General features: G+C 40.8%; 1 protein-coding gene across 4 annotated transcripts in view; it reads right to left on the reverse strand.

Moving 5' to 3' along the window:
- Positions 1–25,969, reverse strand: part of METTL24 (methyltransferase like 24) — a 133,638-nt gene that overhangs the window by 95,431 nt on the left and 12,238 nt on the right. Inside the window, exon 1 of one of the 4 annotated variants that reach the window (XM_077162648.1) lies at positions 12,821–16,846. The exons of the other annotated variants lie outside the window; for them this stretch is intronic. Within the exon in view, the coding sequence (XP_077018763.1) occupies positions 12,821–12,868 (48 nt within the window). The 5' untranslated portion in view covers positions 12,869–16,846. Of the gene's footprint in view, positions 1–12,820; positions 16,847–25,969 lie in introns of those variants that run through there. 4 annotated transcript variants of the gene reach the window in all.

The raw sequence follows: 25,969 nt of genomic DNA on the forward strand, positions 1-25,969 counted from the left end.
TATCATCTCTTTCAATTATCATTTGTCTTAATTATCTAGCACACACATCTATATTTGTCCTTCCAAAATTCCCACAAACAAAATTTTCTGAGCAACCTTGAAATATAAATGGCAGTGCTAGTGATCAATGAAGGGGAGGGGTAAGGGGTATAGTATGCATGAATTTATTTCTGTTGTCTTTTTATTTCTTTTTCTGAATAGATGCAAATGTTCCAAAAGTGATCATGATGACAAATATGCAACTATGTGATGATATTGTGACTTATTATATATGTAGAAGGGAACAATCAAAAGTTAAGAATGTTTGTGTTTGTTTGGTGTTTTTTGGTATTTTTTTTAAATTTAAAAATAAAAGAAAGAAATATAAATGGCAGGTTTAATAGAAAAAGGTCAAAACATCGTTATCATTCGTCAAAAAAAAATTTTTTTTAATCATTGTGATTTTACCCCCAACGATGGCCGAAATGTCAGAGTATCCTAAATGCCCCATGACCATGTGCCCAAATACCAAGCAACCTTAGCAGTGCCACCCCCATCGCTCCCGGGATTCCCAGTCCCATCTGCCACCTGCACTTCCTCTTCAGAGGAAGCAGCAGCTTAAGCAGAAGGTGGTCAAAGGGACCATCACTTTGGGTCAGTCTGTCCCCAGCAGACCCGAGTTGAAACGTCAAATGGAGCATTACAATGCGTAGCCACAGAGCCGCTGCCATGCAGGGCTCTACTCCTTTGAAATCCACATCCCAATCCCTAAGCCACCAGGCCATTCATAGAAGGGAGCCCTTCCCACATCACAGACTAGCAGGTCTCAGGACAGGCAGGGTCCTCGATTTCCAGGGAAAGGAAGCAGCAGCCTTTTTGCTTGGCACTTCCTCCAGGAAATATGCATTGAAAATTGAGCCAGCTTCTTCTAATGAGAGGCAAATGTTTTGATTATGTAGAAAAAAATTCCAGAAAGTAGGGACAGCATATTATGTACTCAACTAACCCATGTTGTTTGGGGGCTATTTTGCAGACGTCTGAAATTCTACTTCCCAAAGGGTAAAAAGGTGACCCCTGAGTCCTTCCAGGTGGATGTGTAGAGATAATGTATCTGACCCCAAAAGACCACATTTTTAAATCATATATTATAAATATTTAAATTATATTAAAAATATAAATAAATTATATTTTTATAATTTATGATTTCAGGATAAAATTTTGTTTCCTGAAAAAATAAATGATTCTCTGAAGCCATAAAGCTGGATTCCAAGATTGCACTACTACAGGCTAATACAAAAAAAAAAAAGGCAATCTTTTAAAATACTCTTTTTTTCCTACCAGCTCACACTTATGTACATAATAGAATATATTCATTCAAGACTATAAGCCCCAAGCAACACTGGCTGCATTAAAATGCAAATTAAAGAAAAAACTGAACCATCCATGACCCAGAAAAGAGAGCCATCTATTCTGTCTTGTGCAAAAGCTTTCTTTGTTCTGAAGTTTGGCATAACAGTTTCCATCTTTGCAGGTAGATTCCCTCAACCACAAACGACCACACACAGCCTACTTGGAAACAGTGAAACTAAGAATCAGCAGTACAAGTCATTTTTGTACAATCATTTTTTTTACATCTATATAAATAATCCCAAAGAAGCCTTTTAATGGTCCATCTCTCTGTGCTTCTATGCTACAGTTCTTTATGGCATAAACTTGTATGATGAGTGATTTAAATGATCAGTTTCTTTATCATGATGGATGACTGATAGAGAGTTTGAGATATTTTTAATAAAATTTCAGTACTCCCAAATCCCAATTCCTACAGCTACTAAGCTCTTGAAAGGTCTTAGAAGCAGGAATTTCCTGCTAGGAGAGATGGCTAACAAATGATTCTCTGCATTAAGATTTGGCCCATGGGAAAGAAGGTTGGGGGTACTCAACTGAAATTAAACAGTATTCTGAGCACCTGTTGATGTTGGGGGAAGCCTAGGCTTTCTGGGAGAAACAAATTCAGAATAAGTAAAATATATTTGTTGAACAAGTTTGCTGCAATTTTGTGCTAACTAAGAACATCTGCTAGTGGGCAGAAAACAATGGCTGAAGGAAATCATTTCTTCTCTTTTTAGATGGAGAAGGGGGTCTGTAGGAGTTGTTGGGGGAGGGATACAAAACGGTGCCTGGACAGAACAGGAATCCGCCCAGAGCTGGGAGTTTGAGTGCCTCAGCCACTCCACGCTGCATTGCCCCGAGACGATCGTGGTTTCCAGCCCTTGGCTAGAGTGTGTCCAGGGGCTCTGGAAGCTACTGGGCCAGGCGCTCAAGTGCTTTCCCCTCAGTATACTCAGGTAATTGCCCTTTTTCCTCAGAGTCGGCCCCAACCCCAAAAAAGAGCAGAAGTTAGTTATCACATCACAATATGTGTGATGACATTCAAAATTCAGGTACCCCAAGCAAAAACGTCATTTTAAAAACAACAATAAAAAACCTCCATCTCAGTTCCATGCAAGATGGCATAAAAAATGTGTCTTGTGCTGAATGCGGCAATAAAACCTGCATGGAATGCATGCAGAATCGGGGAAGCAAACAGTAGTAGTAAGCAGGCTGGAGAAGACCAGAATTCAAAGCACCACAGAACCAGTGGCGAGCTTGCCAATGCTTTTTCTCCTGGGAGTCCCCTGCCTCGACTCAAGGCAACCTGGCACCAAGAGGTAGATGCTGACGCACAGAGAGCTCCAGGAGAAGCCTCCAGCTCAGGTGCAAGGAGCAGAAAGTGTCTCCCAGTGGCCAGTCTGGGACCTGGGGGTAGGCCTACCTGTTAGTTCAGTTCTCAAAGTCTTTGAGGGGCTAACTAGGGCCAGATCCACCTGGTCAGGAGGGGAGTGAGCCCAGGACTGCATAAGCAACTTTGCAGGGTCACTTCCCTGCTCCTCCTTCCCTAAGATTTCCCTGGCATTGGGGTCCTCTAGCCAGAAGGCTTGGGCTTTACTTACCCCATATGCTGCAGGCTTTGCCACACACTTCTGTGACTATGCCTGAGCCCAAGACCAAGCCGAGGGGAGACAGAGGGAGGAAAATATCAACGGGGATTTCATTTAACCCTGTTGGGACCACTACCTCCCATCAGAGAGGAGGGGTCCCCTCTCTTACGGTTCTAGATGCCTGTGGACCCTGCTCTCACTTCCACCGCTGCAGTGGGACTCTTGGGGGTTGGGGTGCATGAACGGGAAAGAAGAAAAAGAGGAAAAATAGGGGATTTCCTCCACTCCCCCATCAATCTGCCGCCTCTGCATCATTACACAAAATGTAGGCTGGGAGGCAAGGGAGCCAGAAATCAAATCAACTCTGACAAGAGAAAATGCACCATAATTCAAGCAGGCCCTGATAACTTTTAGGGAAGAAAAAAAAAAGACAAGGAGGAATAACAGCTAAGCTCTAGATTTATCTCTTAAGTTATCCTGGTGAGTTGGAAAGAAATGCCAAACGAGTCTGCGTTGGGTTTTGTGCTTAAACTGACATCTTTAAATTCAGCGCATTTTCTCTATGTGTCAAAATAGTTCAAATCCGTGTTAGACGAAACACACCAGATAACTAAAAGGATAAAACCTACTGTATTTTAGGCTTTTACCATGGACAGTAGAAAGAGAAACCAAGTTTCTGGAGTAGATCCAATGAAATCCAGAGATTCTTGTTTGCTTTCATGGTATAGAAACTCTACACTGCCCAGGTATGTAATAGGTATTTCCATGTCAAATGCATGGATTTCACTGAGATACCACATCAACCAGGAAAGAAGGGAGGGGTTTCTTCTGTCTTATAAAAGTAAGTTTATATAAGATTGTCTCAGAAAGCAAGGAGGAATTTAGAAAAAGCATGACCACATTTTTAAGGTATTTTCTCTGTCTCTCTCTCACATACATCCCCTGTGCCCCAGTCCATTGCATGCACGGCATATTCAGAACATACAAAATACCCAGACTTTCTGAGACTCAGAATCAATCTCCTAAATCAACATCAACCTGCTATGAATTCATGTACTTACATCAGTGAAAACTCCAGTCAGTTAACATCCCCAAACATTTACCAGTTCCTGAAATAGCAGCCTCTCGGGGATGGACGGTCTGCAGTATCCCCATAAATGAATTTCAGAGATGCTTGGAATCCTGAGTAGCTGCCAAGGCCAGAGGAAAAGTGGAGTCAGCAGAGGGTAGAGAAAATAGAAGAGTCACTTGGAAGGAGGGAGAGGAAAAGAGAAGGGGAACTAGGAAAGGTGGGGCAGGAGAGGAAAGAGATGGAAAGACACCCTCAGTCTCTGTACTGCAATCTCCATCCTCCCCAGAAGCTCGGCTGGGGCCCAGGGTTGTCCAGGAGAGGTCCCAGGGCCTCTGGGCATCTCAGCTACGTCATCCCCCAACATCATGCCCAGCACCAGCCTCCCCTGTGGGTTCCCTCCCTGGGACCCTAAGAGGCTGTCCAGTTCCATCCCTGCAGAGCCCCATGAGCCAAAAAGATTCCACCCTTCAGCCTTCTGCAGCCTAGACTTGTTGGTTTTCCTGAATAATTTTTCAACAAATGTTCCTTTCTTCCTATTGATCTATTGTGGTAACATATATAAAACATAAAATCGGCCATGTTAACCACTTTTAAATGTTCAATTCAGTAGTGTTAACAACATGCACAATATTGTGTTACCATCCCGCCATCTAATATCAAATGATTTTTATTATCACAAATCAAAATTCTGTACCTATTAAGCAATAACTCCCCAACCCCTCTCTACTTGTCCTTGGTGGCATCTAAGCTGCTTTGTGTCTCAAGAATTTGCTTGTTCTTATATTTCACAGAAGCAGAATCATACAAGACTTGTCCTTTTGTGTCCAGCTTACTTCACTCAGCATAATGCTTTCAAGTTCGTCGATATGTAGCATGAATCAGAACTCTCCTTCTACAGCTGAAGAAGATACCATTGCATGGAATATTGCTTTCTTATATAAACTGACACCACATTTTGTTTATCCATTCATCTGTTAATGGGCACTTGGGTTGTTTCCCCCTTTTGGCTAGGCCAAACTGTTTTCCTAGAGCATCTTTTTGTCTCATGGACTGGTTAAACTGGGGCTTTTTTTTTTGCTGGAATCCAGTGGGAGAGGACTCATCAGCGTTTGTTTCCTGGTCTTCCCTTTCTTTCCTTCCTTATCATCCCTCAGCCACAGTTTCAGGCTGCTGAGCCCCTGACCTACTCTAATGAGCTTCTTTAAATGAATGTTTCTAGCATGATACAGAGCATAGAGCCTTTAAATGATGAAGCTCAGCCTCACTAAGCAGTTGTATAAGGAAAGTGTTTCAATGTGGGACTCTAAACAAGAAGTGATTTTTATGACCAAAAAGAACTGAAATTCCCCACCCAGAGTTGCCAAGTGCAACAGGCATTGTGGCAGAAAGAATGCATCCCAGAGGCTACATGCAACTTCTGAAACCCAGAGCTGCGGACCCCTGCAGTGCTCCGAGGGCTGACAAGCGGGAGAGCAGCCACACGTGGCACAGGACACTGAAGGGAAGCAAAACCTTCCTTGGAAATCAACCACAGAGACTGGATGATTCTTGAATAGTCTCCTTTGAGAAAGGACACAAGCAAACAAACAAGACGTAAGCTGCTCAGCCATACACAGGGTGGGGGAAGGAGAAGAGCAAAGTAAGGTCTGGAGCCCCAGCCAAGCCACATACCATCCCATCTACCATTGGTGAAAGGGCATCACCAATTTCCTGGTGAGGCTATCACATCCCAGTGAATCTAAATCATTTTTGGTCCCACAAGACCATGTTGGTATGTGTCTATGTTTGTATGTACATCTCATTTCTTTAAACAAAAATTTTCTTTACATGGGCAGGCACTGGGAATCGAACTCAGGTCCTCTGGCATGGCAGGCGAGCTCTCTGCCTGCTGAGCCACCGTGGCCCACCCTACATCTCATTTCTAAGCATGCATTCATTCATTAGCCAACTATTTTGTCATTCTCTTATTATCCATAATCCATATTGTTCATATTGCCACTGTCTGATCCTCTTGATAGTGATATAGTATTTGGTAACCTAAGTGAATCCAACCTAGCAATTAGAGATAAAATTCTGGTTCTGGAACATTCCTTACATGAGTCTATATTTACAGAACATTTTTCTGTCTGAAAGCACTATAAGTCATAGCACTTGACAAGTAGAAGGAACGCAGTAAGTGTTTCTTTTTATTCTGTGGGAAGTCTCCAGCAGTATGCAACAAGGCGGGGGCAGCTGGCTGGACTCCTTTGGAACCAAAAGCACTTAAGCCTCAAACCTAAATGGAAGAAAAATCTACCATCTTTTATCACCAAGTGATAAAAGGAACATGAAGAATTACTGAAGGAAGCAGACCATTTTGCTGGTCAGTGCTTACTGGGTTTGCCTCAGTGTAATTTTGTCCTCTCGGGTTCTTTGGCAAATGGGTGGGAGAATCTCCAAGGTTAGGGGGAAAGCTGCCAGGAGTAGCCCCTGGCCTGACCCCTGACTCCTGACCCCCTGGATCCCTGGCCCCTTGGCCGCTGTACAATCTGTCCCCCAAGAGTAAAGGGGACAGATTGTGCAAATAAATCAAGCAGATCTATGCTGATGAAATCCTGGCCATATTTCCTAATTATAAAGGAAGACTAAAATAGTCCTTGCGTGAAGAAAAACAAACTTCCTTCCACAAGGAAGAACTTTTTAAAAATTAATTAATTTAAAAAACAGTTATAGAATCCAGCAGATGCAAACTATTTCTAGCTTTAAATTTTACTTGGTTCATACTTGTAGAGAATCACAATACTAAAAGGGACCTTAAGAATGAACCAGACCAATCCCTTCACATAACTGATGAAAATGAAGCTCGGAGAGGAGAAATGACATCTCACAGCCACACAGGGAGGAGGTGGCAGGGACGAGGCTAGGATTCGACACGGCTGGCCCCGTTCTTGGCCTGGACACACACACCCCTTCCCAGCGCTCAGAGTTTTACCTTCCCTGAGCTTTGGTTTTCTGTTTGCAACGCAGATGTGCCAAGCCCTAGAGCAACTTCATAAAGCATTCATAGGTAAAAATGACAGTGGCTATCTCACACAGATAAGTGCTGATGAAATAAGTATTAAATTTATCAAGTTCTTTATCCCTTAGTTGTGGAACACACAAAAAAGTTCACAAGGGGCTCTGAAAATGTTTGTTCGTTTTGAACATGGATACCTTCATTGAACTCCTCATCTTCAATTTACAATCTCGAGGTTAACATGATACACTTTTAGGGAAAACTTATATTTGCACATACTGTATAAAAAGAATTACCAAGAAAGTTTTCCTTTCTACCTTGAGTTTGTTCCTTATAATTTTGGGGATAGATATCCAGAAATGCATTATCATAAATCAAATTCACAGCTTCTGAAAAGAGGATTTTTGCCTTCACTTGCCTTTAATTATGAGCCCATCTCCTGTAGTATATTTATCACTGTTGGCAATACTGATCACTAGAACTTCAACCAGATGGCAGATTTTAAGTGAATCTTGCTTAATTTTATTTCTTCTAAGATCCATTCAAATATCAGACCAAATTTGCTTAACTTATAATTGAAGCAGTTCTATCATTTTCAAATGCATTCTGGCATGTTCCTCAAATGAACAGAAGAAAAATGAGTGTTCTCAAATAGGGGACACAATAAATTCCTTGAGTCTACTTTAAGATGAGAGAGGAAAAAATGTGCCTGCTTTCAGGAAAAAAAAATGGCTTCATTCAAACAAATTATACAAAATTCCCTTCTGATGATGGTACAGTTATCAAAATAAATAACATCACACTTGGAACATGTACAATAGAATGAAGTCAACAGAGATGCTGATAAAGCTCTTAATTTTCTTTCTATGTGGAAAAAATGATTAAATGTGTGCATGTTCCTAAGCCGCCAACTTTTAAATCACCAGTTTCTCTTTTTATGCCAAGAATACATTCAAACCTCACTGCAGTACAGAGAATATCATAAACTTTTCATGTATAATGTATCAGTAATAGGTCACTTAATTAATTAACAAATAAATCCACATAGGTAAGCCTAAAAAATCTGTGCACAGAAAGGAAAAGGTTTCTCTTTTTCTATAAAAGGATAAAAGCTAGGTGCTATTATTAAATACTGTTGCATCAGGAAAGGGTGAAGTAACTGTAAAAAAGAATAACAAAATCACTAAAATCTAGAGGTGTTCTGCACTCAGATTGTTTCACAAGTGTCAAGTACTTGTTCCACTTTGAAGAAACCCAAACTGGAAAAGGGCAGTGATGCATTTTAGATGGGGTTTTGCAAGAAAGACCAGAAGTCCAGACAGGAGCTCACACTCATGGAAAACAACCAGCCAACAAATGGACACGCATATGTTTAAGTTAAGACAGAGTGTGTATGTATGCTTTTTTCTGATTCACTGCTTTAATCACCCTTCATATAACTGACCAATTCTTGCAAACCATGTCTTTGGACTTGTGGCTTCTACTCAATTAGTTAATTAAATAATTGTAGAGATTACACAGGCATATAGTTAGAGACAATGCAATGTTATAATCAGCTTGGACTGGACAAGGTGGAAGACGGAAGGTGACCCTTAACTTCCTTTATATTTATTTTCTCAATAAACTATGAATTTCTCAGTCTTTAACAATTTTTTGTGTTTTCTTTTAGCATTCACCATCTTCACAGCATGGAACAGGTTACTTATTTACAAATGAAATAACCCAATAACCTGTAGCAGGGAGGAACTATTAGCTTCTATTCTGGAAACGAAACTCGGCTCTTCTTCAAAGAGAGCAAAACTGGTCACCTATGGAACCCACATCCCAGCACCACAGAGGAGCCAGCAGAGATGCGATTCCCTGAGATAAAAAGCCCATCTTTCCAGGGAAGCTCTCAGTTTAAGGAGAACGTGGTAATTAAACCAAATTCAGCAATCCCAGTTATCATTGTACGTCTTAACCCTCATACCTACCTTTCTCAGGGCAATGGTCCTTTGCAGGAGGCCTGAAGTAGGTGAGGCTAAGGAATCTGTATTCTGGAAATTTCTATGAGTGATTATGCCTCATGCCCTGGATTAAGAATTGAGGACTTCATGAGGTCCATGAACCCTTTAAAACCAGCGGCCTACGTCTGTGTGTGTGGGTACAGTGGTCAGCATCCTGGATCCCTTGTCCATGGCCACCATCAGATTTATATAACTCACCAATTAACAACCATTGCTCTGTGCTCCACTCAGGTCTAACCCATCCCAGTTACCGAAGTGAGGAAATCTGAGAAGAAGCAGAACAGAGGCCGTCCCCCGTGCAGAGCCTTTCTGTTTTCTTTCTTTCTCCTCTCTCAGTTTTTCCCTCCACACTCCAATCTGTTCCTACTTTTCACCTCTATTTTTAAATTGAAAAATGCCAGTGCCAAAATAATTACAGTCTAAGAACTCCTTGGATAAAAACACAGAAAATAAAATTTCCAATTTCCCTTATGCTACTTTTGCCATTCCTTTATGGTTTTGTTATTAAAACATTAAAAAACACTGTAAGAGCACTTCTGTTTTTCTTATTAAGTTAATGATTTCACCAAAGGTACATGTCTTTATTTCCATTATCAGCATCATAGCTTGTCTATATTTATAAAATAACAAATCATACATATAAATAACATTCTCTTTTTTTCCTGTTCTTTATCTCAATACATCGCCATAACAAGGAAGGTTACAGTGTTCTATGTGTAAAACAGGCTCCAATCTATGCTAATGGTTTGGTTTTATAAATAAGAACATTCCCTGTCCAAGAATAAGACCCAGGCATTCAGATTTTCCAAAACAAATCTCTGTCTCCAGGGTATCCAAATAATTCAAGCACTTCATTTTCAAAACTGCTGTAGCTGTCTGCTCCTGATTGAGCCGCCTCTAAGTGCACATTAGTTAAATAAGTCATACTTTTTTTTTTTTACTATTTCTGTGAAAAATGAATATTCACTATTCAAAAAAGCATTCCCTATCTTAATTATATAATCAATTCAAATCTGTACTTAAGCAATGTAAAGTATGCTTGAAATTTCAACCTGACAAAATAGCTAAAACTGAGCTTTCAAATATATTAGTTGACTTGGGAAAATATCTAAGAAGCCTTAATATCAAACCTGAAACATAATCAACATATTTTTCTGATAGCAGATTTCAGCATAGAGGTAAAAATAGAATAGCATAGAAATGACACTAAACCCAAGTTATACCTTCAATTTATCTTGAACAAGTGGTTCAACCAGATTGCCTCTTGGAGCAATGGTGATAATGTCTTGTCTCTTAAGCCTATTATGAGGAGCACATGGGATAACAACAGAGCAAGCCTTGGCAAGCTGGAAAGAGCTGTATAAAAGCAAGGTTCTGGTATAGCTGCCATTCCCTTTAACTCAAATGCCCTCCAAACGGTATACAACACACCCGGCACACATGACCATCACACTAAGGAACAAGGGTCCTGTGACCAGGGCGAGACTAAAGGAGAGAAAGAAGAGCCAAGGCAGCTGAAGACTAAGGAGAATAAGATCTCACTAACATAAGAGGTGCAACGGCTGGCTGGTGCTTGACCACATCTGCTGGTGAGCTCCTGGTACTCTGTGTAGGTCCTTGAGCTCAGGGGCGATGCAAGCTTAAGCTTCTCCCACACCTGGAAAACAAAAGCTCCTGGGTTCCTAATGCAGGGCTGCATGTGTCTGAGTCTGCAGTGCATCTGCCAGGCCTGGAGAGCCACTGAAGGGTGAGCACCATGTGACCAGCAGGAAGGTGACCACTCCTGAGAGGTCAAGCCACGTGCTACTTAGAGAAGCAAACACATGGGCTCCACATTACTGCTACACACACCTAGGGCCACCAGACAGCACCCTTCAATTCTGTCAACATTTGCTTCATATATTTTGGTGATCTGCTGTTAGTTGTATATATGTTTATAATAGTTAGAACTTCTCATTGAACTGATCCTTTCATTGATATATAATGTCCTTCCTTATCCTTTTTAACAGTTATTGACTTCAATTATATTTTGTCTATTAGTATAGCCACTCTACTCTCTTTTGCTTACTATTTGCATGGAATATTTTTTTCCCACCCTTTCATTTTCAACCTATTTGTATCTAGGGATCTAAGATTGGTCTCTTGTAAATAACATTTGGTTGGGTCATGTTTCTTTAACCATCCTGCCAACCTCTGCTTTTTAATTGGAAAGTTTAATCCATTTACATTTAGGGAAAGCATTGATAATGCAAGGTCTACTTCTGCCACTTTGCTAATTGCTTTTTATAAGTCTTATACCATTTTTGACCCTTATTTTCTCCATTACTGCCTTCCTTTTTGTGTATATGATCTAATGATTGATCTATATAATTGCCGAGGTCACTATGTACAGATGAGAAGGGGAGCTTTATTTATTGGTCTCTTCCTCCTTTGACAGAGTGTTGATTATCTCCTCCTCCTTGGCCTGGAGCTGCTCCTCACAGTACTTGCATGCCTCCTTGGTCTTGGACCTGCAGGCCTCAGCCTGGTCATCCAGGAGCTTTCTGGGGACCTTGTCTGCCTTCAGCGTGTGGGTGTATTCCATTTGTTCTTGAATACATTCCATTTCACCTTCAGGTACAGGCTGTGATACATGTGGTGGTCAATCTTCTTAGATTCATAGTATATTGTGAGCAACCAGTGCAGAATTCTCACCCTTCTCATCCAGATTCCCTTTTCAGGCATTTGAGCATTGGCAGTCCTATCCATTCCTTTTTTGTAGATGTTTCAAAATATTTTTTATGGGGGAATGTTTAGCAACCCAAACCCATTACAATTTAGTTTGTGTTGATTCCAGCTTGACTTGATTTGAAGCCTACACATATACAGTACCTCCCTTTTTCATTGGTCGTGTCACAAATTGCATCTCTATGCATTGTGAGCCCAGTTACAAATATTTACATTTTTTTTATGCACTTGAATTTTCAGCCTCTATAAGAAGTAAAATATAGCATTAAAAATGAAAAAATACTGTGCTACCTATCATAACCTGCCAACCCCCAACCAGGACCTAGGGCAATATATAAGATTCCACAAAGGTTCCAGGCACTAGAGTAACTTGCCAGAAACCTACAACCTCCAGATGGGTCCCTGGTCCAATTAAGTCCTGAAACCTAGCCCAGCGTCTCCAGAACATCAGATAGTTTCATCTCCCTATCCCATATTAGTGAAAGACCCTTCCAATATCAAAAATTGAGAATTGCCATAACCCAAACAAACTCAAAGAGAGGTATGAAAAAATCAAAGGTGGTGGTGGAATTATACATAGAAGATAGGACTTAATAAATGAATATGAATGCTAAATCATTAAGTTGATATCTCTTTTAGTCTTCAGTATTTTAGAGCAGCTAGAAATAAAACCCTAAAATTATAAAATTGTAACCCATGTCAAACTTTGAAATATGTTCTACAACTGATTGTGGTGGTGTGCTTTGAAATTTATAGCTTTTTTGTATATATGTTATTGTTCACAAAAAAGAAGGAAAAAAAGTTGATTGTGATGATAAAATGTATTTAAGCCCTCTAACCTCCTATATTCTGGAGCAGCTAGAAGGAAAAATATGAGAAGATCATATGGTAGCCCATGACAAACTCTGGGATCTATCTTGTAACCACTTTTTGAAGAGTGCTTTGAAAACTATTGCTTTTTTATTTCTTTGCTTTGTATATATAATTTTAAAAGTCAAAAAAAATGAAAAAAATACTGGCATACATGTTTACCCATATCATTACTTACACAATTGTTACTTACCCCAGAAATCTTTATTTCTTCATCCAGCATTGAGTTATTGTCTAGCATCCTTTCCTTACAACACGGCAGGCTCCTTTTGCATTTCCTGCAAAGCAGATCTAGTAGTAATGAAATTCCTCAGTTTTTGTTAGTCCAAAAATGTCTTAACTTCTCCCTTGTTTGTGAAGGGCATTTTTGCCAGGAATATATTATTCTTGGGTAATAGTTTATTTTTTCTTTCAGCATTTTAAATATGTCCTCCCACTCCCTTCTGGCCTCCAGGGTTTCTACTGAGAAACTGGATGTTAACCCTACTAAGGATCCCTTATGTGTATCACATCACTTCTCTTGCTGTTTTTAAGATTCTGTCTTTGTTCTTGGCATTTGTTCTAGTTTGCTAGCTGCTGGAATGCAATATACCAGAAACGAAATGGCTTTTAAAAAGGGATATTTAATAAGTTGCTAGTTTACAGTTCTAAGGCCAAGAAAATGTCCCAATTAAACAAGTCTATAGATATGTCCAATCTAAGGCATCCAGGGAAAGATACCTTGGTTTAAGAAGGCCAATGAAGTTCAGGGTTTCTCTCTCAAGTAGAAAGGCACATGGCAAACACAGTCAGAGTTTCTCTGTCATCTGGAAAGGCACATGGTGAACACGGTCAGGGTTTCTCTCTTGGCTGGAAGGGCACATGGCGAACACAGGGTCATCTGCTAGCTTCCTCTCCTGGCTTCTTGTTTCATGAAGCTCCTGGGAGGCGCTTTCCTTCTTCATCTCCAAAGGTCACTGGCTGGTGGACTCTATGCTTCGTGGTACTGCAGCATTCTCTGCTCTCTCTGAATCTCTCATTCTCCAAAATGTTTCCTCTTTTATAGGATTCCAGTAAACTAATTAAGACCCACCCTAATGGGTAGAGACATGTCTCCACCTAATCCAGTTTAACAAACACTCTTGATTGAGTCACATCTCCAGGGAGATGATGTAATTACAGTTTCAAACATACAGTACCGAATAGAGATTAGAAGAAATGGCTGCCCTTACAAAATGGGATTAGGATTAAAACATGGCTTTTCTAGAGTACATACATCTTTTCAAATCAGCACAGCATTGGACAGTTTGATCATAATGTGTCTCAGTGTAGATGTGTTTGGGTTCATACTGCTTGGCATTCATTGAGCACCCTGGATTTGCATATTCATATCTTTGATCAGATTTGGGGAGTTTTCTGCCATTGTTTCTTCAAATTTTTTTATGGCCCTTATCTCTCTCTTCTCCTTCTGGGACTTCTATGATGCATATACTGGTACATTTTATGATGTCCCACAGATTCCTCAGACTCTGTTCATTTTTTTTTCATTCTTTTTAATTTCTTCTCCTCAACAGTGACAATTTCAACTGCATACACCAATCCTTTCTCCTGCCTCTTCTGATTTTCTCTCAAACCCCTTTATTCATTTTTTACTTCAGTTATTGTATTTATGAGTTCCAAATTTCCACTGTTCTTTTTTTATGATATTCATATCATTACTGAAAATCTTGTTTTGTTCATTTATTGTTGTCCTGATTTCCTTTAGTTCTCTGCCCATGTTTTCCTTTAGTTTATGATCCTATTTACGAAAAGTTGTTCTAAGATCTTTGATTAGTAACTTCAGAGACTGTACTTACTCAGGAATATTTTCTAATTTTTTTCCTGTGACTGGGTCATACTTTCTGTATCTTTGTATGTTCCATATTTTTTTTGTTGAGAACTGGACACCCCAAGTATTATGTTGTAGTCATTCTGGAAATCCAGTTCTCCTATTCTTCAGTCCACCAGATTAGGAACCAGACATAATTTTACTTTATTTATTTTTGAAGATATAAAAATGTATTTATTTGAAGATGGCATGGTTGTATACTTTGGAAATCATACAGAATCTAGAAAATAAGATACTGGAATTCATAAGTTATTTAGTAAATTTGCAGAATATATGACCATTATACAAAAATCAAATGTATTCTAATACACTAGGGTTTTAGTTCCCCAGGTGTTGAAATAAAAACCAGCAAATGAGTTGGCTTAACAACCGGTTGTTTATTAGCTCATGGTTTCAGATGCTAGAAGGCTTGCTTCTTCCTGGGGTTGGAATATTCTGGCTGGGCCAGCAATCTTTGGGATTCCTTGACTTTTCTGTCACATGGCATGAACATGGCCACGTCTTTTAAAATTTTTTAAAAAGGAAGGAAAGAGAAAAAGAGAGAGAAAAAATAAAACTATAACAAGCAAACAAAGAAAAAGAGGGGAAAATAATGCAGTGGACTGCCTCTCTATATCTCTTCTTATGTGCTAGTAGGAAGCTAGACTGCCTCCAAGGTTGAACCTAGGCCAGTCTTCCTGCACATCCCTCAGGGATCTACCAGCCCATCCCACCCCCCAGAAAATTAAACAAAGGAAGAAAAAAAAATCAACCTAAAAGAAAAGAAAAAGAGAAAGAAGTGCACTGGCTCTTTTTGTCCTAGTAGATGCTGGTGTAAGGCCACAAGATGGTTTCTGAGAAAAACAGAGGCCTGCGTCTGCACTGGGCCCTCAGGGATCCACCAGATTAAACAACCCAAGAAAGGGAAAAAAGAAACCCAACCAGTGAAAAACTACACTGGATAAGTCCTGGAAGGTGCTGGTAGAAGGCTGGAAGTGCTGCTGCCCACAGGACCAAACTGAGGCCAGCTTCTGCATTGATCCCTCAAAGATACCTCAAGCCTCAACCTCAGTTTTTATAGGAGAAGGTTTCTACTGTTGGTCCTGGTGACAGTGCAGCTTCCAGAATCTGGGCTGCATTGCAGGAGCTGCAGCCTGCAGCAGGGCTAAGCAATCAGAGCTGGTCACTGGTTAGTGTTCTCTGCTACAAAAAACGAACTCTAAGCAGCCTCTTGCTTCTTCTGGTACTTCTGTAGTTATTGTAAATAATCCACTCTGGTTCCAGGATTACCACCTAGTTAATTTCCTTCTCTTTCTCCAGCTCTTTTATTTTTCTAGAAGAGGGAGTGGTGTGTAAAATGTCCTATTCTGCCATTCTGCCTGGATAGTAATCCTTTATTGGTGAAATGCATTGCAAATATCCTGTCCCAGTCTGTGACTTGTCTTCTAACTTTGTGATGTCTTTTTTTATATAAGAAGAGTTTAGTTTTTATCTGATAAATAACTGGTAAATATTCTACCTTATATGAGAATTAGTTGTTAGGTGCTTGACCAGACAAATTGAATAAGGCATAGATTTTGAGTTTAAACCTTTTTTTCAACACTTAGAGCTATGTCTTGCCCAAATTTATTAACCTCTGAGCCTTGTCTCCCTCATCGGCAAAATGAGGACAATTACCTGACAGTTTTGTTTTGACTTAAATGAAAGAATATATGTAACTCCTCTAGCACAGTGTGAGGCAAATGCTAGCTCCCTTCCTTGTTTCCCCCCATCCCACTCTTAAACTGTAAGCTTCTGGAAGGCCTTATATTTCCCATGACACAATACACAGAGTGGGAACTTAGGTTTTGTTTATCATGTTGACAGAATTGAGTTTTTCTTTAAAATACTTATAAAAGGACTTCCTGGAAGAAGGCAGAATAGGATAGACTGGGTTCACCTCTGCTCCAAGGAACAGCTAGAGAAGTGACAGAAAAAACACTGGGACAGCGATTCCAAGGTGCGAATGACCTGAGAGGGTCTTCTCTACTATATAGGAAGGTCCTGGATGAAAAAGCTGAGCAACTGACACGCAGAGACTGGGTAAGTGGGTTCCACTGGGACTCCACCGTGAACAAGAGGCCATGCCTGGGAAAGTGCCTGCCCCCACAGCTAGCTTGCGACATCAGCTCCCTCAGCTCTGCAACCCAGAGCTCCCTCTGGGAACCTGGAGGGCAGTAAATGAGCTTTCTCTACTCATAGTGATCATCCAGCTAGTTTGAATAGTATAACATGCTCCTTTCCTGAGGGGCCCTCAAGAGTGCAGAGATGAGGAGGCGGGGATAAGGAACAAGCCAAGCCACAACCCTTGAAATCAGCCTGCCCATGTACCCACATGACCCCTGCCCCACCAGCCCCCCTTCACCCCAACACTCACCACACAGCCACGCATGAACATGCACATCTGCACCCCACCCAACCCACCCTGCGGGCCCACATACACCCCACCCCTCCACTGTGCTTCATGTATGTACACACCCATGTCCCGCGCCCCCCAACCCCTGGACCCTGCCCCACCCACCCGCCCCACGCATGCACACATTCAGGCCCCAAACACCACCCCCGCACCCCAGCATGACTCGTGTACCTGCACCACACCCCCCGAGCCCTGCACCCGACCTGGCGCACACATGCATCTGCACTCCACACTCCCCATGCACACAGGCAGCCCACACCAGCCCACCACACCCGCACCCCATCCCCCAAACCCAGTGACCCCATGCTCCACGCATGCATGCACCCATGCTCCAAACCCACTGTATCCTGACCCGCACTCTCTGAACACTGGGGCCTGATCCCCATGATTGCCACAACCCACACACACAGACATCTGCACCCCAGCCCTCAACCACTACAACTTACTCCATGCACATGGGCACTTGCGTATCACACCCTGTCGTGACCCATACCCTGCGCTCTGTGCCTGCATGCATCCGTGCCCTGTCCCCCTGGGTCCTGACACTCATGCCCTGAACCCTGTGCCCTAATCACCATGACCCCTGTACATCATGCCCTTGCACACCTCTGCACACCCACCCCCATGCACCTGCACACCACCCTCCCAAATCCAGACCCAACCCCAACCCTGTTCACCCCAGCACTCCCATAATTCACCTCCTGCCACGCTAGCCTCCGTGTCTCCTATGCCATACCCTGCCATTGTGCACCAACACCTGCCCATGTTACACCCCGTCCCCATAGCCTCCACACCGTCCCTCACAACCCTGTGCCCTGCATCCCATGCTTCAGGGCACTAGTGTAGTGCCCCCACCCTGCACCATCTTGCACTTTGCCCCACCACCAAGCCACTGTGCCCCACCCTACATCTTGATCCCCTGCTTCACCTCTGCCCTGTAAACACAAACCCTTAGATAACTGAGGGAAATCAACTTCCAAAGTAACCCTATCAAGACAATTAAATGCCTTGAAGTCAACAGAAAATCACAAAGTATATAAAGATGCAGACAGATAAAGCCCAGCCTAATAACAAAATTAAAACACCAGAGGAGACACAGATTTTTTTTGAACAACTAATCACAGATGTTCATACAACTCTACTAAATAAATTCAATGGGTTGGCTAATGACATAAAGGGGATCAAGAAGACACTAGAAGAGCATAAAGTAGAATCTGAAAAAATAATCGAAAAAAGAGCAGCTATCATAGAGATGAAAGATACCGTAAACCAAATAAAAAATACACTAGAGACACACAACAACAAATTTGAAGAGGGATAAGAATGAGTAAGCAAACTAGAGGACAGGACAATTGGTTTCAAATGCACAAAAGAACAAATGGCAAAAAAGATGGAAAAATTTGAATTGGATCTCAGGGAAATGATAAACAACACAAAGTGCACAAATAAAAGAATCACTGATGCCCCAGAAGGAGAAGAGAAGAGTAAAGGGCTAGGAAGAATAGTTGAGGAAATAATAGGGGAAAATTTCCCAACTCATAAAAGGCAATATGCAAATCAAAGATACCCAACAAACCCCAAATGTAATAAATACAAATAGGCCTAGTTCAAGACACATACTAAGCAGAATGTCAAATACTGAAGAGATGCAGAAAATCTTGAAAGCAGAAAGAGAAAAGTAACTCACCACATACAAGGGAAACCACATAAGACTGAGTTCAGACTACTCACCTGGCACCTTGGAGGCAAGAAGGCCATGGTATGATATATTTAAGATCCTGAAAGAGAAAGACTTCCAGACAAGAATTCTGTACTCAGTCAGACTGTCCTTCAAAAGTGAGGGAGAGATTAAAATTCTCACAAACAAATGATGAGAGAATTTGTCAACATGAGACCAGCCCTAAAAGAAATACTAAAGGGAGTTCTGCTGGCTGAAAAAAAAAGACAGGAGAGGGAGGTCTAAAGGAGGGTACAGAATTGAAGAGTGCCAGTAAGGGTAACTTAAAGGATAAATAAACAAGGCAGAGAATATAAAGATCTGACCAATAAATAAATAAATAAAGGGTAAGATGGTAGTTTCAAGAAATGCCTTTACAGTAATAACTTTGAATGTTACCAGACTAAACTCACCAATTAAAAGATACAGACTGGCAGAATGGATTAGGAAATATGATCCATCTATATGCTGCATACAAGAGACTTATCTTAGACCCAAGGATACAAATAGACTGAAAGTGAAAGGATGGAAAAAGATGTTCCATACAAGCTGTAAACAAAAGAAAGCAGGAATAGCTATACTAATATCAGACAAAATAGATTTTAAATGTAAAGAAGTCATAAGAGACAAAGAAGGATACTGTTTTATTAATTCTGTTCTTTTAATAAAATGAACAATTCACCAAGAAGAAATAACAATCATTAAATGTTTATGCTCCCAATCAGGGAGCTCCAAAGTACAAGAAGCAAAATTGGCAAAACTGAAAGGAATAATAGATGTTTCAACAATAATAGTAGGAAACTTCAATACACCACTCTCCTCTATAGATAGAACAACCAGACAGAGGATCAATAAGGAAACAGAAGACTTAAACAATTTGATAAATGAATTAGACCTAACAGACATATACAGATCATTACACCCCAAAACACCAGGATAAACTCTTTTCTAGTGCTCATGGAACGTTTTCCAGGCTAGATCATATGCTGGGGCACAGAACAGGCCTTTATAAATTTAAAACAATTGAAATTATTCAAAGTATTTTCTCCAATCACAATGGAACGAAGCTGGAAATTAATAACCACCAAAGAACCAAAACTTTCACAAATATATGGAGATTAAATAATACAGTCTTAAACAACCTGGGGGTCAAAGAAGAAATTGCTAGAGAAATCAGTAACCATCTGGAAACGAATGAAAAGGAGAATATGATATATCAGAATATAGGAGATGCAGCAAAGGCAGTGCTGAGAGGGAAATTTATTGCCCTAAATGCCTATATTTAAAAAGAAGAAAGAGCAAAAATCAAGGATTTAACTGCTCCTCTGTGGGAACTACAGAAAGAACAGCAAACTAATCCCAAAGCAAACAGAAGAGAAATAACAAAGATTAAAGCTAAATTAAATGAATTGAAGAACAAAAGAACAATAGAAAGAATCAATAAAACCAAAAGTTGGTTCTTTGAGAAAGTCGGTTAAATAAAATGACCCCTTAAAAAAAGAGAGAGGATGCAAATAAAAAAAATTAGAAATGGAGGGGGGGGCAGTTTACCACAGACCCTGAAGAAATTTTAAAAAAATCATAAAAGGAACGTATGAACTACTATACACCAACAAACTAGACAACTTAAATGAAATGGACAAGTACCTAGAAACACACAAACAAGCTACAATGATTTAAGAAGAAATCGAAGATTTCAACAAACAAGTCACAAGAAAGAGATTCAATAAGTCATCCAATCTTCCTATAAAGAAAAACACAGGGCCAGATGGCTTCACAGGGGAATTGTACCAAACACTGTAAGAAGAACTAACATCAATCCTGCCTAAACACTTCCAAAAAATTGGAGGGAAAAGGAACACTGCCTGTTTAAGTTTGTTAAAGCTGCCAGAATACAACATACCAGAAATGGAATAGCCTTTAAAAGAGAATTTATTAAGTTGCAAGTTTACAGTTCTATGGTTATAAAAATGTCCAAACTAAGGCATCCAGACAAAGATACCTTAACTCCAAAGAAAGAGCCAATGAAGTCCGGGGTGTCTCTCTAAGCTGGGAAGGCACATGGTGAAGTCTGCTAGCTTTCTTCTCTCGGTTCAAAAGGCTTCCCTGGGGCATTTTCTTTCTGCATCTCCAAAGATCTCTGGCTGTGTAGGCTCTGTTGGCTCTGTTTCCTCTTAAAAGTCTCCAATAAGCAACCCTACCTTGAATGGAGACACATCTCCATGGAAACCATCTAATCAAAAGTTACCACCCACCCAGACTTAGGTGGGTCATATCTCCATGGAAACAATTAAAAAGATCCCACCAAGCAATACTGAATGAAGATTAAAGAGCATGGTTTTTCTGGGGTACACAACAGTTTCAAACCAGCACATTACCTACTCATTTTATGAAGCTAACTTCGCTCTAATACCAAAACCAGGTAAAGATGCTATAAAAAAGAAAAACTACAGGTCAGACTCCGTAAGGAATATAGAGGTAAAAATGCTCAACAAAATACTAGGAAATCAAATCCTAAGACACATTAAAAGAATTTTACACCATGACCAAGTGGGGTTTATACCAGGAATGCAAGGATGGCTCAATACAAGAAAATCAATCAATGTAATACAGCATATTAACAAATCAAAAGGGAAAAATCACATGATCATCTCAACAGATGCTGGAAAAGCATTCGAGAAAAGTCAAAATCCTTTTCTAATAAAAACATTTCAAAAGGTAGAAATCAAAGGAAACTTCCTCAATATGATAAAGGATATATATGAAAAACACATAGCCAACATCATACTCAATGAATGGCAAGAGACTGAAAGCCTTCTCTCTATGATTGGGAATGAGGCAAGGATGCCCTCTGTCACCATTATTACACAACATTGTACTAGAAGTTCTAGCTAGAGCAATTAGGCAGGAAAAGGAAATAAATGGCATCCAAATCAGAAAAGAAGAAGCAAAGCTTTCATTATTTGTAGACGACATGTACTATTCTTGGAAAATCCTGAGAAATCTATGACAAAGCTTCTTGAGCAAATGAACAAATTCAGCAAACTGGCAGGGTAGAAGATTAATATGCAAAAATCAGTAACATTTTTATACACAAGCAATGACATAACTGAGGAGACAATTAAGGGAAATTTCCATTCAAAAAATCAGGTATGTAGGAATAAACTTTACTAGGGATGTTAACAACCTGTACACTGAAACTACATAACATTGCTAAAAGATATCAAAGAAGATCTAAATGGGTAGAAACACATGCCCTGCTCATGCATAGAAAAGTTAAATGTAGTTAAGATGTCAATTCTACATAAATTGATCTACAGATTCAGCACAATATTAATAAAAATTCCAACAACCTACTTGGGAAATCTAGTTATTTAATTCATTTAGAAGGGAAAGAGACTTCAAATAACTAAAAATATCCTTTAAAAAAAAAAAAAGAATGAAGTGGGAGGAGAAACACTTTCTGATTTTAAAACTTATTATAAGGCCACAGTGGTCAAAACAGCATGGTACTGGCACAAAGACAGAAATATTGACCAATGGAATTGAATCAAGAATGCAGAAATAGACCACCAAATCTATGGTAAACTGATCTTCGACAAGACTCCAAATCCATTGAACTTGGACAAAACAATCTTTTCAATAAATGGGCATGAGAGAACTAGATATCAATAGCCAAACAAATGAAAAAGAACCCTTACCTTATACCCTGAAGCATAAGACAACACAGATGAACCTTGAGGACATGATGCTGAGTGAAATAAGCCAGACACAAAAGGACAGAAATGGTATGATTTCGCTTTTATGACCTTAGTAAAGGTAAACTCAAAAGCATGTAATACTGAATATAGGGGACCTAGCAATACACGGAACCTAGAGATGGGGGAACAGTTAGCTAGTGAGGCTGAACTTAAATGTTAGGGGACAGATAAAAGTGAAGGCAGTTCACTAGTGGGTCTGTAAGTAATATTGAAATATTGAAGGTGAACATGATTGAAAGGGGTTGTATAGAGCCATGTATCCCACTGATTAACACTACAGATACAGATAAGTTCTTGAATGAACTACTTCAAAGGTATGAATCTTGTACAAAGAGTAAATAATATCAGGGAATAGGGGGAAAGCTACTATTACATGCTTAGGGCTATATTTAACAGGAAGACATCAGCAGTACCACAGTGTTCTAGATTGCTAGCTGCTGAATGCAACATACCAGAAACAGATTGGCTTTTAATAAAACGGGATTTATTTTGTTAGGTCTTCAGAGGAAAGCCAGCCAACTTTCTACTGAGGTTCTTTCTTATGTGGGAAGGCACAGGATGGTCTCTGCTGGTCTACTCTCCAGGCCTCTGGGTTCCAACAGCGTTCCCTGGGGTGATTTCTCTCTTCCTCACCAAGGGCCTGGGTTGAGCTGCAAGTGCTGAGATTAGGTATGCTGAGCTGCTTGGGCTGTGCTATGTTGAGCTCTCTCATTTAAGCACCAGCCAATTAAGTCAAATGTCATTCATTGCAGCAGGCATACCTCCTAGCCGACTGCAGATGTAATTAGCAACAGATGAGTTACACGTACCATTGGCTCCTGTCTGAAGGAACAGAACTAGATGCCTTCACCTGGCCAAGTTGACAACTGAATCTAACTACCACATGTCCACCCCTTGTCAACTTGGCAACTACATGCATCACCTTAAACAATATTAAGGTGCAAAAAAAATTCTCTTCTGGCTGCGGAACTGTGAATCTCAAAACAAATTGTCTGGTGCCAATATGCAAAGGAGGATATTCACAGGATACAGGTTTTCATTTCCATAGGGAGAAATTGGAAGAAACACAGATGTAAAACCTGCAGGGTAAGTGCCATGGAATTTCAAAGTCTGAAAGTCACTTATCCTTCGGCTTTAGAAAGTGGCAGTCCCACCCCTTCCAAGGGCCTATGCGGTGGCCCACCTCTTTCCAAATCAACCTCGGGGAACATTGAGGAGACCACGTTTTTCTTGGCTCCACTCTCTCCAGGCATCGCGGCCACACCTGGGCTCTCTGACATTTCCAGGGCACACGCTCAACCCCTCCATATGGTGGCAGCCAGGCTCTCCCCAGTTCCCCAAGGAGCATGCTACACCTTTTCCAAGGCCTGAGGCTGCACAACTCTTCCACTGCAACAAGAGAGGAGACTCATCCTCTGCCCTCAGGGCAAACTCACCCTCTCCATATATATGGGTGGGACCACTCTCCTGGCCGAGGTTTCTTGGCTTCAGACCTGAGTGTCCATGGTTCTCACTCTGCAAACTCCAATTTGTCCTTCTGTGTCCCCCTTTGTCCAGATTGGCATTGGTTCCGTTTATACCAACAGTCTGTTCTAACACTCCAGGACTTCTCCATCATTCTCTTCACAGTTCCTCCAAAATCTTCCCCTTAGCCATCCAAAAAAACCGTCCAACATATCTAGTATTTGCAAACCGCAGCAGCACCCCACTCTCCGGTACCAAATCTGTTCTAGTTTGCTAGCTGCCGGAATGCAACACACTAGAGATGGATTGGCTTTTAATAAAATGGGATTTATTTTGTTAGTTCTTCAGAGGAAAGCCAGCCAACTTTCTACTGAGGTTCTTTCTTACATGGGAAGGCACAGAATGGTCTCTGCTGGCCTTCTCTCCAGGCCTTTGGGTTCCAACAACGTTCCCCGGGGTGATTTCTTTCGTCCTCTCAAAGGACCTGGGCTGAGCTGCGAGTGCTGAGATTAGGTATGCTGAGCTGCTTGGGCTGTGCTATGTTGAGCTCTCTCATTTAAGCACCAGCCAATTAAGTCAAATGTCATTCATTGCAGCAGGCACGCCTCCTAGCCAACTGCAGATGTAATTAGCAACAGATGAGGTTCACGTACCATTGGCTCCTGTCCACAGGAACAGAACTAGGTGCCTCCACCTGGCCAAGCTGACAAATGAATCTAACTACCACACACAGCAACACCAGAGATTAATAATTGGGGTCTGGGGAGGGCAAGAATTTAGGGGAGGTTTGCATTTTCTATTCGGTGAGGACATGTTTATCGGTTATTTTTCTCTTGGGAGTAATGAAAATTGCCTAAAATTGAGAGTGTTGATGATTATACAACTAAATGAGGATAATGTATGTGCTGGTTTGAAAGCATATATGTCCCCTAGAAAAGCCATGTTTTAATCTAAATCCCATTTCATAAAGGCAGAATAATCCCTATTCAATACTGCATGCTTGAAACTGTAATCAGATCATCTCTCTGGAGGTGCGTTTAATCAAGAGTGGTTGTTAAAATGGATTAGGTAACGACATGTCTCCACCCATTCGGGTGGGTCTTGATAAGTTTCTGGAGTCCTATAAAAGAGGAAACACTTTGGAGAAAGAAAGATTCAGAGAGAGCAGAGCAGAATGATAAAGTCATGAGAAGCAGAGTCCACCTGCCAGTGACCTTTGGAGATGAAGAAGGAAAACGCCTCCCAGGGAGCTTCACGAAACAAGAAGCCAGGAGAAGAAGCTAGCCGATGATGTGTTTGCCATGTGTCCTTTCAGATGAGAGAGGAACCCTGACCATGTCTGCCATGTGCCCTTCCTGATGAGAGAGAAACTCTGACTGTGTTCGCCATGTGCCTTCCCACTTGAGAGAGAAACCTTGAACTTCATTGGCTTTCTTGAACCAAGGTATCTTTCCCTGGATGCCTTTGATCGGACATTTCTATAGACTTGTAATTGGGACATTTCTTGGCCTTAGAACTGCAAACTAGCAACTTATTAAATTCCCCCTTTTAAAAGTCATTCCATTTCTGGTATATTGCATTCCGGCAGCTAGCAAACTAGAACAATGTGAGACATGAACTGTTGACTCTGGACATTATATATGATGTCCAATGGATGGAGGTGGCTGAAGGATACACTGCCTGAGAAGTAGAAAGGCAAACCATGGTGTATACATATGTTCGAATATTGTGCTGCTACAGATTGGAATGAAGCCATGAGGCATGCAAGGAGGTGAATGAACCTCGGGAATATTATGTGATACAAAATAAGCCAGAAATAAAAGACCAATATTGAATGGTCTCATTTAGAAAATACTTATAAAAAAATCGGGGCCCAGATTGTAAGCTCTTACAGCAGTCACATTTAGTCCGGAGCTGTAATTGTCATTTCTAGATTTTGAAAGGCTATGCCGTATACGTATAACCTGGTATTTCCCTGGAACTTTGGACCCAGAGTAGGAGTTCTACAGGTCTGAAAGTCAGCATTGCCACGTACAATAACTGGTAAAGAAACTGAAAAAGAGATCAGGCTTCAATTAGAGATCAGAATGAAACCAATA

The sequence above is a fragment of the Tamandua tetradactyla genome, chromosome 5 (assembly GCF_023851605.1).
Source record: "Tamandua tetradactyla isolate mTamTet1 chromosome 5, mTamTet1.pri, whole genome shotgun sequence".
NCBI lineage: Eukaryota > Metazoa > Chordata > Mammalia > Pilosa > Myrmecophagidae > Tamandua > Tamandua tetradactyla.